Here is a 14244-nt window from a genome sequence, read left to right on the forward strand (position 1 = left end):
GATGAAGGAGCGTCGCTCCGAAAGCTAGTGTGCTTCCAATTAAACCTGTTGGACTATAACCTGGTGTTGTGTGATTTTTAAATCAGTTGGCAGCATTGCGAATGGGGTCTGGAAGCAAGCTTCACACAAGAACTACACACACACAAAAAAAAACTGCCTCGATAGCCCATCACAACCAGCAGCGCTGAAACACAGTGAGACACAGGCCATGAGAATCATCACTCCCTGCGATTTCATTGTTTGAATGCAAAGGGCTCAGGAAGAAGGGAAATGCAACCAGATGAAAAACATTCAAAGCCGCTGAAAAGGGAAAAGAAAAGGAGAAATTGTAAACTAGACAATGCAAGGAAAGAGGACAGCCATTCAGCCCCTCAAGCCTGTTCTGCCATTCAATGAGATCATTCCATCTACTCGCTTGGGTTCCAGAACCTTCAATTCATCTTGGTCAACAAAGATCATCCAATCTCAACTTTGACATTTTCAGCTGACACCCAGCTCTAACATTGTGTCACGGGAGCCGTTGGGAGAGGATGAAATGAGAGAGATAGAGAAAATACAGGGGTGTTCCAGATTTCCACACCTCTTTCTGCTTCCTGGCAATAGTGGCCCAGGTTTTAATTACAAGGCTACACCTTCCTCAGTGCAGGTTTAATGTACAAGTAAGCTCCTTTAATCACTTCAATTAGATTGTCCTTTAATCTGTCCTGAGCACCGAACCCTGACATCATTCTGGAGGCTCTGTCTGCTTCTCCTCCAAGGCCAGTGTACCCTTCTTGGGGTGCAATTCCTAACTGGAGCTTTGATGAGCTATAATAGAATTCCCAGCCCTTTCAAATTAAGACCAACATTCCATTAGCCTTGCAAATTTCTTTTCATACCTGGTCACGAGCTTTCAGTGAAACCTTTCAGCAGTGATTGAATATTAGTCTGTGCAAACATTGTCAAGGATTGTGTTTGATATAGTCATACAAATGATATCTGTTCTGAAAAACAGCCTTAGGTCCTACTTTGACTGATGTTCCCAGTATTTGACAAATTTCACTGTTTCATATTTCTTTGGAGAATGCAGAAATATTCAAAGATATTCCCTTAGCAATCAGTGCCTGTTAATGTAGTAATGATGGTAACTGACTTCCTCTAGACCAGTGTTGTCCAATATGTTCACTGTTAGCCACATGTGGCTAATTGGGAATCCAGATGTGGCTAATTGCAATCCTGATTAGTAAATAATAGATGAGGCTGCTATTGGCTGTGTGATTTCAATACTCATTTTTGGAGTGTATATGAACTTTAACCTTTTTTGTCCAGTTGCTGAAGAATAGATTGTGAATATTGTGAAGGTCTTACTCCCCTACATACCTGCCATGGAAGAAATTCTTTAATTCAGTTTACACAAAGCATGTACCTGCACTGCGGCTGATCCACTTCCTGCCATAGTCCGTGCATGTGACTGAAACTAAATCCTGTATTCGTCCATTTCTACTGGACAATTACGATCCAGAAAGCAGAAGTAAGATAAGGAATATCTCTAGCCCGAAATCTCCTTTGATTCCCCTTTCAATGCAAACCTTGATTAAGTGTTGCATACTCAAGAAACTGCAGAATTTTGGAAATGACCTTCTCCCTATATTCCTCATTCGGATTTTCCCATCCTGTCTCTATATCCATCAATGCAGATTTACCAATCCCAACTCCATACCCCTCAATCTGAACCTACCCATCCTGTCTCCATGTTCATTTATATGGATTTACCAATCCCAACTCCATACCCCTCAATCTGAACCTACCCATCCTGTCTCCATGTTCATTTATATGGATTTACCAATCCCAACTCCATACCCCTCAATCTGAACCTACCCATCCTGTCTCCATGTTCATTTATATGGATTTACCAATCCCATCTCCATACCCCTCAATCTGAACCTACCCATCCTGTCTCCATGTTCATTTATATGGATTTACCAATCCCATCTCCATACCCCTCAATCTGAACCTACCCATCCTGTCTCCATGTTCATTTATATGGATTTACCAATCCCATCTCCATACCCCTCAACCTAGACCTACCCATCCTGACTGTATCCATCAACTGGAACTTACCAACCCCTTCTCCATGTTCAATTTTCTTTTCACCCTATGGTCTGTATGTTCATGCTTACTATTTGCGTGTACTGCTCACAAGGAAAGCTTTTCACTATACTTAGGTACATATAACAATAAATCAAATCAAACCAATGAAACCGAACCTACTGATCCTATCTCCATACTTCTCTATCCCAGTCTAGTCACTCTGTCTCTATACCTCTCAATCCCAATCCACCCACCCCATCTCCCCCACTGAGAGGGGATCTGATTGAGACGTATAAGATTATGAAAGGATTGGACACTCTGGCGGCAGGAAAAATCTGTTTCCGCTGATGGGTGAGTGCCGAACCAGAGGACACCGCTTAAAAATACGGGGTAGACCATTTAGGACAGAGATGAGGAGAAACTTCTTCACCCAGAGAGTGGTGGCTGTGTGGAATGCTCTGCCCCAGAGGGCAGTGGAGGCCCAGTCTCTGGATTCATTTAAGAAAGAGTTGGGTAGAGCTCTCAAAGATAGTGGAATCAAGGGTTATGGAGATAAGGCAGGAACAGGATACTGATTAGGAATGATCAGCCATGATCATGTTGAATGGCGGTGCAGGCTCGAAGGGCAGAATGGCCTACTCCTGCACCTATTGTCTATTGTCTATTGGCTAATCCAGATTTACATGCCCTGTCACCATATCCATCAGCCCACCTTATCTCCTATTTGTCAAACTTAATCGACCTACCTCCTCCCAATCCCTCAACCCAACTACCCAATTTCCCCTTATCTCCCTTAATCCCAGTAACCCACCTCCTTCCCGATCCCTCAACTCCGGGCTCCTTTTTTCTCAATGTTCTCCCCGGTACACTGGCGACTAAGGCTGGGAAAGTGTAGGGAAGCAACGAGACCTGTTTTCACGAAAATGGGATGAGCTGTTGAAAATCAGATACCCTCAGGTGTTTCAATGTCTCAGGTTGGGCAATTGCTACAACCTGAATCACTCTTTCACACAACATTACATCTCGGCAGACAATTTCTGTGATGGGAGAGCAATAGTAGTTTTAGTTCAGTTCTTCAGAAATCCACTTCTGAAGAAGAGTCATACTAGACTTGAAACATTAACTGGATTTCTCTCTCCACAGATGCTGCCAGACCTGCTGAGTTCCTCCAGATATTATCTGTCTTTGTTTCATCTGTATCTGCAGTTTTTTGCTTTTTAGTATCCTGGGGGGAATTGATTGAAAGTGAAAGAGAATAAAAAGTGACTGTTTCTTTAGACGATAAGAGCAAACGTAGGCCATTCAGCCCATAGAGTCTGCTCCATTAATGATATTGTGACTGATCTGATAGCCCTCAACACCGCTTTCCTGCCTTTTCCCCAAAACCCTCACTTCCCTTCCTGATTAAAAATCTGTCTATCTCAGTCTTGACTATATCAGTCTGTACATCCCTCTGTGGTGAGGAGTTCCACAGAATCACTACCCTCTGAGAGAGGAAATTTCTCTTGATCTCTGTCTTAAATGTGTAACCCCTCATTCTGAGCTTATCTTCTCTAGTCCGAGACTCTCCCACAAGGGAAAAAAATCTTTCCACACATACCTTGTCAAGTTTCCTGAGAAAATTGGATGTCTCAATAAGATCATCTGTCATTCTTTTAAATTCCAACCTACTCAACATCTCCTTATTACACAGTCCCTCATACCTGCGATTAGCCTTGTGTACCTGGCCTGGACTGCATCTAAAGCCATTATATCACTCCTTCAATGAAGGGACCAAAACTATTCACTGTATTCCATGTATGGTCTGATTCGGGTCATGTGTAGTTTTCGGAAGATTATCTTATCTTTATCCTCCCTTCCCTTTAAGATGAAAGCCAATGTTCCATTTGCCTTCCCTATTACCTATTGTACTTGGATTTGAAGCAACATTCGGGGAAGGGGGCATAATCTACCCCGGAAATAATGGGAGGTGTGGACCTTTTCTCACTGAGATGGGGCTAGAAGGGACGAGGTAAAGCATGTCCCTCAAGGGTGAAGAATTCTGTCTGCTCCCTGGCCCAAAGTCAAGATGGATTTTCCTCAGTTGGTTGCTTCAGTCAAACAAATAAGCAACAGAGTTTGTATGTAGTCAATGGAGGAACGAGCAGTTAATTCCCAGCCAAGTTTGTACAGCCTGTCTCTCTTTTATTTTCAAATGTTTTCTTTGCTTTAGAAGGGAAGGAAAGTTGATAGGTTTGTTAGCTGCCCTTTGACCCTTGACCTCCCACCCTTCCCCAGACTCCTAACCACTGGAGCATTCAACACCTCATTCGGTCCCTCTGCTGGTGCAGCAGATACAAGAGATTATCTGGTAACCACATCAATATTTTGAGCCATTTCACTGAAGCCTGTATTCCTGCAACTGTCCGCGACCTCCGCTCACCCTCACACCTCGATTCACCCTGTGTTCCCCAGCCATGGCAAATACATCCCTCTCACCACCCTTGCCCCTCCTCAACCTCCCCACCACCTCCCTAAGACCCTGAACCCTCCTGCTGCTAATAACATGTTGATAGATCAATCTGCTGTCCACGTTTATAACACACAGGGCTTTGGCAGGGCCCTCTGGGGTGGGGGGGAGGGGGGGGTATCGATGACTCAGGCAGGATCAGAAACAGGCTGAGACTTTGCACGGAGTACATATGCCCATGATACTCCTCCAAGGTGTTGGTGCCACAGCTGGGAGGCCACCCCACCCCACCCTGCCTCAGGAACACAATGCACCCCCCTCCAACCAACCCATCCCCCACAACTCCACCCCCCCCCCCCCCCCCTCCACCAACAGCGAATACAATCTGTGCTGATTCCCAGTGGTGGTCTATCCACTTAACTCACTCGGTTGAAGTCAATCCTCCAGTGAGGATTGTACTTTCACGAGAAGAGGGTGGGTTGCAAAATAAACTCAATATATTGATCTGACAGCCTAGAATATTCTTCACAAACACTGCTTCTGTAAAAGGGTGCCACTCTGCTTTGAAATGTTTGGAAAACTTTCACAATCAACTTATTCAACTCATGTTGTTCAGCTGAGGGGTATAATTGCCCTCAGTGACCCTTGTTTTCCAGATTTAAAAATAATCCATCAAGGTTCCTGCTCTCAATTACTGTCCAGTGCTGACTGTAGGTTGAACAGTCCATCAGCTTCACCAGATGCCTCCATACCCCATCATTCTGCAGTCTCTCTCGCTCACTCTCTCTCCACTTAAATAATACTCCACTTCTCTCTTCTTCCTGACAAGACGGACAACCTCATAATTGCCTGAGTTTGCCTCGATTTGCCCATTCACATCATGCTCTCTCAGGTGAGCTTGAAATAACGCACCGTCACTGTCACAGAAGAACAATGCAGTTTTCCCTAAAATTCTGGGCTGATGTTTATCACTGTTACACAGTTCACCTTATCGCACTGTTATTTTTCTGGGATCTTGCTGTGCTCACATTGGTTGCCGCCTATCTGACATTAGAATGGTGACTACGCTAGCAAGGGCACCGTGTTGATTGTAACGCAGGCTGGAAAGTCCTGAGGTTGTGAAAGGCGTTGATTTACTATAACAAGTCTCTCCCGCTGAAATCATCCCTCCTCATCCACTCTCCCCATCACCTCCCCCCACATTAAAAACAATTCACTACGGTCAAGGCAAAACTATATGCCAAGGGAAACATCATTGAGATAGACATCAAAACATCAGTACATCCAATGAGCAAATGCAACCAGACAAGATTTCCTAGCTCAGGAAGGGAAACCTGATCTGCAGAAATTATACACTGAGTTGATGGGTTCAAACCCCAGGGATATATATGTTGACCTGTATGCTTTCCCCAGCTAAGCTGAGTGACTCGGTGTTTTAACAGCATTCTCTGGTTTTGTTTAAAATGGACAAAGTTAGAAGGGAGGTCACTCAGAGGGTAACAGATCTGTGGCCTAGGTTAGCAGAGAAACAACATGAAAACAGACTGTGGAAAAGTGATCAAGGGACTATTAGATGTGTTTCTGGAGACACGAGAGAGGGATATGGGGGAAAGGTGAGACAGAGGTAGGTTAAGTGAATGTGCAGAAAAATTGGCAGCTGGAAGTTAATGAGGGAAAATGTGTGAACTTGTCCATTTTGACAGCAGGAATCGAAAAGCAGAATATTATTTAAATGGGAGAATTTACAGAACTCAATGCGAACAGACGGATCTAGCTATCCTGGTCCATGAATCATAAAAGGTTAGTACAGTGTGCATATATAGCAAGTGATGAGGAAGACAAATGGAATGTTGTAGTTTATTGCAAGGAGAATGGAATATCAAAGTAGAGAAGCTTTACTCCAGCTGGACAGAGCTTTGGTAAGTCCACTTCTGGAGTACTGTACACATTTTGGGTCTCCTATAGGACTGATGTTGTGAAACCTGAAAGGGTTCAGAAAAGATTTACAAGAACATTGCCAAGGTTGGAGGGTTTGAGCAACAGGGAGAGGCTGAATAGGCTGGGGCTGTTTTCCCTGGAGCGTCGGAGGCTGAGGGGTGACCTTGTAGAGGTTTATAAAATCATGAGGGGCATAGATAGGGTAAATCGACATGGTCTTTTCCCATGTTAGGGGAGTCCAGAACTAGAGGGCATAGGTTTAGGGTGGGACGGGAAAGACTTAAAAGGGACTAAGGAGCAACGTTTTCACACAGAGGATGGTGCATGTATGGAATGAGCTGCCAGAAGAAGTGGTGGAGGCTGGTACAATTACAGCATTTAAAATGCGTCTGGGTGGGTGTATGGATAGGAAGAGTTTAGAAGGATAAGGGCCAAGTGCTGGCAAATAGGACTAGATTAGGTTGGGATATCTGGTCGGCATGGGCGAGTTGGCCCGAAGGGTCTGTTTCCATGCTGTACATCTCTATGATTATGACTCTATTTGGGAAAAAAAATGAGATCAGATTAGAAGCAGTTCAGGGAAAGTCCACTTCACTCATTCCTTCCTTGGACGAAGGGTCAATCCTATGAGGAACTATAGGACATGTCAAAGTTTAGAAAAATGAAAAGTGATCTTATTGAAAGATATAAGACCTTGAGGGGACTGGATTGGCTGGATACCAGGAGGATGTTTCTTCTTGCAGGACAGATTTGACTGAGGGGATACGGTTTAATAATAAGCGTTGTCTCTTTAAAGATAGGGATGGGGATGAGGAGTTTGTTTTGTCTCTCAGAGGGTAGTTACAACATGAAATTCCCTTCACCAGAAAGTAGGCTACTTCAATGAATTTGTTTGAATCAGTGTCAGATGGATTTTTGATAGACAATAAAATCAAGGATTATGGGAACTGACATGAAAGAGGTATTGAACCACAATCACGTCAGCCATAATCTTATTGAATGTCAGAGCCGGCTACATACACAGAATAACCTAAACCTGTTATTCCAATTTGGGTTTGGTGGGATTGAGGGATATGGGGAGAAGGTGGGATTGAGGGATATAGGAAGAAGTTGGGGAAGTGGGATTAAGGGATATAGGGAGAAGGTGGTATTGAGGAATAAGGGGCGAAAATGGTTAGGTGGGACTGAGGGATATGGAGAAAAGATGGGGAGGTGGGATTGAGGGATTGTGGGAAATGGGATGAACATGGTTAGGTAAGATTGAGGGATATGGTGAGAAAGTGAAATTGAGGGATATGGGGAAAAGGTAAGAATCTGGGATTGAGGAATATGGAGAGAAGATGGGGAGGTGGCATTGAGGGATATGGAGAGAAGATGGGGAAGTGGGATTGAGGGATATGGAGAGAAGATGGGGAATTGGGATTGAGGGATATGGAGTGAAGATGGGGAAGTGGGATTGAGGGATATAGGGAGAAGGTGGGAGTGAGGGGTTGAGGAATAGGGGGTGAGAATGGTGAGAAAGTGAGATTGAGGGATTTGGGGAAAACTCGCTAATATGGGGAAGAAGTAAGAATCTGGGATTGAGGGATATAGGGAGAAGGTATGTGACCGATGGTGATCTCTGCAAAAATGAAGGGTACAACCAACTGTCTTCTCTTTTAAAAGATTTAGTGACTCTGAACAAGAATTATTTTGGAATATTTTTCATTGTTTTGTGATTATTGTACAGTGGAGTCAATTCCACATGAGTTAGACACCTCAGGTTGGATTAAGGTTAGGGTTATGTTAATGATGAAATCATTGTTATTTTTGATTTAACTCACTGGAGCTACATAGCAGCTGCCCCTGAAGAGCTTTAAATCTCTTGCAAGCATCTCTACATTCATCACCTGGAACGCAGCAAAGCTTGCTGGCTGTTGAGAAATCGGTGTCCATTTGTCAGCACAACAAAATCCCAGGGCCAGCACTGAGAGGGAAAGAGCTTTCCAGGAACGTTTGATGAGAGAGGAACGCTGGTCCACACACCTGGGACAGAGTTACCTCGTAATTGAACTGAACTCTGGCGATCTTTCCAACCAACCCTCATTGCAAGTGCTGTGCACTCCCTGGCCTCCTGAGAACACCAGGGAACATGGAAATTTGTATGCAGAATCCCTCCTCCAATCCAAATATGATAACTACTAAATCATCTGTGGCTGTGAAAATAGTAATAACACCAATAAATTCACCAGTGTCATGTTAGGGCCATGTGACTTTACAAGCAGAGGGTTCTGACATTACATTCTCTGAGGTTTCACTTGTCCCTCTGATCTCCTCTCTCCATTTACAGAATGAAGTCCATTCTTATTATTTCTCCAACATTCCCCCTTTTCAGTCTTGTGTTCACGCCTGACCACCAGCTGCTGTATCCTCAGATCAAACCCAACAATTGGCCCTCCTGAAACTCTACATTCATTGAAAACCACAGTAGAAGATGTTAATGGAAATTAGTTTGGGTATCAGGCACATGGGAACCCTGAAGAAGATGAGCTGGGGGATCCGAAGCCAAGCAGCAGTACAGAGGAAAGCCATTGGAAGATGTGATTTTATTGACCTGCCATTTGATCTGAGAAACAGAGGGTAAATAATAATTTGAGAGCAAGGACAGAGCAAAAGTCACTTCCTCAGTAAAAGGCAGAGGCCATTCAGCCCCTGTAAATGCCGACTCACTTGGAGCTTACTGGTCTGCTCAAGACCACAAGAAATGACAGTCCATCACACAAACCAATCTTCCATCCACTGATTCCATCCAAATTTCCTATTGCCTTGGGAAAGCAACCAAAATAAGCAAAGACCCCTCCCACCCCAGTTATACATTCTACCACCCTATTTCATTGGGCAGAAGTGACATAAGTTTGAAAACACCTATCAACAGATTCAAAAACAGCTTCTTCCCTGCTGCCATAATTCTATTAGCTTTAAAATAGTGATGGAAGAGGATAGACCAGATCTAACATCTCAAGTTCTAAATTGGAGGAAGGCTAATTTTGATGGTATTCGGCAAGAACTTTCAGAAGCTGGTTGGGTGCAGATGTTCGCAGGTAAAGGATGGCTGGAAAATGGGAAACCTTCAGAAATGAAATAACGATAGTCCAAATACAGTATATTCCTATTAGGGTGAAAGGAAAGGCTGGTAGGTATAGGGAATGCTGGATGACTAAAGAAATTGAGGGTTTGGTTAAGAAAAAGAAGGAAGCAAATGTCAGATATAGACAGGAGAGATCGAGTGAATCCTTAGAAGAATATAAAGGCAGGAGAAGTACATTTAAGAAGGAAATCAGGAGGGCAAAAAGGGGACATGAGATAGCTTTGGCAAATAGAATGAAGGAGAATCCAAAGGGTTTTTACAAATACATTAGGGACAAAGGGTAATTAGGGAGAGAATAGTGCCCCTCACAGATCAGCAAGGCAGCCTTTGAGTGGAGCTGCAGGAGATGAGGGAGATACCAAATGAGTACTTTGCATCAGTATTTACTGTGGAGAAGGACATGGAGGATATAGAATGTGGGGAAATAGATGGTGACATCTCGAAAAATGTCCATATTACAGAGGAGGAAGTGCTGCATGCCTTGAAATGCATAAAGGTGGATAAATCCACAGGTCCTGATCAGGTGTACTCTAGAACTCTGTGGGAAACTAGAGAAATGATTGCTGGGCCCCTTGCTGAGATACTTGTATCATCGATCATCACAGGTGAGGTGCCGGAAGACTGGAGGTTGGCTGACATGGTACCATTACTTAAGAAAGGTGGTAAAGACAAGCCAGGGAACAAAGACCTGTAAATACAGACACCTCCTGTAAATACAGTATCACTGTGAGATCCCTGTAAATGCAGACACACTCCCTGTTAATACAGCATCACTGAAAAATTCCTAAGTACAGATACACTCCCTGTAAATACAGCATTACTGAGAGATTCCTGTAAATACAGACACACTACCTGTAAAGACAGCATTACTGAGCATGTACGTACAGACACACTCCCTGTAAATACACCATCACTGAGAGACTCCTAAGTACAGACACACCCCCTGTAAATACAGTATCACTGAGAGATTCCTGTAAATACAGACACACTCCCTGTAAATACAGCATCACTGAGAGATTCCTGTAAATACAGACACACTCCCTGTAAATACAGCATCACTGAGAGATTCCTGTAAATACAGACACACTCCCTGTAAATACAGCATCACTGAGAGATTTCAGTAAGTACAGATACACTCCCTGTAAATACAGCAACATTTAGAGATTCTTGTAAACACAGATACACTCCATTATTACAGAATCACTCAGTGATTCCTGTGAACACAGACACACGCTTAGTGTAAATACAGTCACATTCCCTATAAAAGCATCATACTCTTTGTAAATTTGAAAACACTTACAGAGACTGTATAAAAAGTATCACTCTCTATCAAAAACAGTCACCCTCAGAGAGATCCATCAAATACAGTCACACCCCCTGGAAATATTTACTCACACAGAGGGACACCACAATATTGACACTCTCCCGAGAATATCTTCTCCAAGACATTCAGGGGAGAATATAAATGCATAGTAAATCCAGTGGAGAAAGACTTCCATCCCATTAACCAAAAGGATCCAGCAAGCCATCATCAACCACAAAATCCTCAATCCCCATCACTGTCTTAGACTTCATGAAGCTGTGACCCATTGATAAGCCAACAATGCTTTAGCCAAACACTCTTGACTCCATATTTGAGACAACCTGATTGGTGATAACAACAGAATAGAATGTCCATTGAGAGTCCCAATGAAGGTAAAGCAGGAGCAGCACCATCTGCCAACAGCACAGCAAAAGAAGGTTCAAAGAGAATGTACTCACAGGCCACCTCCAGCGAGGCGTTGTGACTGACGGCCTCCCCCAGGTAGTTCCTGGCCACACAGACGTAGCTGCCCTCATCGGGTTTGCTCCTCCGGCCGTGGACAATGCGCAGGAAGAACAAGGAGCCGCTGGGCAGCAGCATACGGTGAGAGCGAGGGTCATCCTTGTCCGTTTCCACCCGCTCCCCGTCCTTGTACCACTCGATGGTGGGGCTCGGTCTGCCCTCAGCCTTACAGTTCAGAGTGGCAGGCTCTCCCTTGGACACGATCAGATCGGACGGGTGTTCCACAATCCGGGGTGGGGAATCTTCCTGCCGAAGGCGTGATCCTGAAAGACAGAGGGAGAGAATTTAATTACCTGAGACAGGCCTTCCTTTTATTCTGAAGTACAGTACATTCATTTAGCACCTTGGTTTGTTCTCAATATGTACAGTTTTTTTTCCACATACTGTAAAATGTCTTTGAAGGAATTGAAAAGGGTACATCAAAGACTGACCAGAATTATACCAGAACTAAATGGTTACACTCTTGTCAGAGGCAATCAAACAGGCAATGTTTCTTTTCTCTAAATTCACAAAAAGGCTGTAGGGTGCCCTGGTAAAGGTATGTAAGATTGAATGGATTCAGATGCAGAGAAGATGTTTTAACTTGTGGGTGAGACCAGACCAGGCGCAATCAATATAAGCCAGTCACTGGTTCAAATCCCACCTGCTCCAGAGGTCTTTAACAACATCTCTGGATAGGCTGATTAAAACAACTGAAAAGATAAAAAAAAAAGCCAGCATACTCTCTCATTAGAGAGACAGACAGATACACAACTGGTGGTGCAGTGGGAGGAGAGAGCAGGTTCATCGCTATAACTTCAATAGTGCAGGAACTGAACATTTACATTACAAACCAGTCATCCAGACAACTGAGCTAACTAACACCCTCAAAACATTGATAAATCCAACAGGCATGGGCTCTTGTTGTGCAGCGATAGTGTTCCTACCTCTGAGACAAAATACTCAGGTTCAAGTCTCACCTGCTCCACAGGTGTCTCATAACATTCCTCAACAGGTTGATTGGAAAATATTTTTAAAAAGACTCACAAAGTCACTAATATGGATAGGAAGGGTTGGGATAGATGTGGGCCAAATGTTGGCAAATGAGACGAGATACATTTAGGATATTTAGTCGGCACAGACAAGTTGGACCGAAGGGTCTGTTTCCATGCAGTACAGCTCTATGACTCAATAATCCACTCTCTCAGAATGTAATAAATCCAACTTGTAAGAGCCACTGTGGTGTCCCTACATTTGAGCGAGGAGACCTGTGTTCAAGTCCCACCTGCTCCATACGTGCACAATAACATCTCTGAACAGGCAGATTCAATAGTATCAAGCCAATCAGGAATTCTAGAGAAACCTCTTTCTCCAGAGAGTGGTGAGGGTGTGGAGCACACTCCCACAGGCAGTGGCTGAGATGGATAGAAGAGAGTTAAATACACACCAGAGAGAGAAAGGAAAGAAAGGTGAAATGAAGGCATGCCTTGATGAATATCCCAGGTCAAATGGCCTCACTCAGAGCTGTAAATGCTTTGCAACTGCAACCAGGAGTTGGAGGCTGGGAGGGGTGTGCAGCTTTTACAACGTGTGTCAGGTCGCACATTTTTCAGTGATATTCTGGTGGGATAGTAGCAGAAAGAGGCAAGAAACTTTGTCTGCTCTGCCCAAGAGTTTTGCAATGACGAATTGTAACAGCTTTCACCCTGGTTACACAGTGGCTGCTTACATTCTAAGTATGTGGGTCACAGTGGGAAAGCAGCATGAATTACCCCCTCCCCCCAAAGAGTATTCAGAGTGAGCAAGGGAGGGAATGAATGGAATCATGTGCGTATCCAGACCAAGTAGGGACTCCAGATTCCAGACCCTGCAGAAGACCCATGAGTCTGTTTTCAGGTCACAATTCCCAAATTACCAGATTAATTGAATCTAATTTCACAATGGGTTGCATTGGGATCTGAACTCTTCACCTCCAGACCTGTACCATAACCTCTCGGCCGGGAGATTCCTAATAAAACAAACAATTAGTTTGTCTGTTTCTTGGGAGTATTGGTTCAGGAGCGCGGGGTAATATTGGCCAGGACATTAAGTTCACGAGACCTTGAATGATCTCGTATGAAGGTATTATCTGATATTGAGAACAAAGTGCTGTGTTTACGATACTGGAATAATTACCCAAATCAATCATCTAATTCAAATCTGAGCAGGAGGTTTAGGAATTCAAAGCCAGCACATTGGGAATAGAAAGCTCGACTCTATAATTGGGACCATGAGGTTGTGTGATGGTCATAAAAAATACTGGTTCATTAACATCAATACACGGGTAGACATTGAGTACCTCTAGACAGTCTGGATCTACATGTGACTCCAGTCCCACACCAAATTCTCAACCATTCACTGAAATAGTTCTGCAAAATGTATTCACCCAGAGGCTAGTGGGAATCTGGAACTCGCAGCCTGCCAGGGTGGGAGAAGCAGAAACCCTCATCACATTGAAGAAGTATTTCAATGTGGTCTTGGGATGCCAAGGCACACAAGGATATGGGCCAACTGTGGGAAAACAGGATTAGAATACAAAGGTGGACATTCTTCACAGGCACAGACGGCACAGAATGGTTTCTGTGCTGTTGACGTCTAAGTTCACAACTGTGACCATTCAGTTCACGGCAGGTTGGAATGCGTAACAAACAGTGTTACTTCCATAGGGACCACTGCAATGATAGGGGAGCAATTCTGAGGGAATGCTGCAACATCAGCGGGTCATACTGAGGGAGTACTGCACTGTCAGAGGGTCAGTACTGAGGGAGTGCTGCACTGTCAGAGGGTCAGTACTGAGGGAGTGCTGCAACATCAGCG

The 14244-nt window shown here is 44.0% G+C and overlaps 1 protein-coding gene across 6 annotated transcripts in view; it reads right to left on the reverse strand.

Annotated features, from left to right (window-relative positions):
• The window catches only part of robo2 (roundabout, axon guidance receptor, homolog 2 (Drosophila)), a 1751833-nt gene that overhangs the window by 558230 nt on the left and 1179359 nt on the right, over window positions 1-14244 (reverse strand). For all 6 annotated transcript variants that reach the window (XM_087992449.1, XM_087992448.1, XM_087992445.1 and 3 more), the window contains one exon: window positions 11346-11672. In XM_087992449.1, the coding sequence (XP_087848575.1) occupies window positions 11346-11672 (327 nt within the window). The remainder of the gene's footprint in view (window positions 1-11345; window positions 11673-14244) is intronic.

This window comes from Chiloscyllium plagiosum, unplaced genomic scaffold (genome assembly GCF_037043375.1).
Source record: "Chiloscyllium plagiosum isolate Xiang-an unplaced genomic scaffold, Cpla_swu_hap1 HiC_scaffold_12, whole genome shotgun sequence".
Classification (NCBI taxonomy): Eukaryota; Metazoa; Chordata; class Chondrichthyes; order Orectolobiformes; family Hemiscylliidae; genus Chiloscyllium; species Chiloscyllium plagiosum.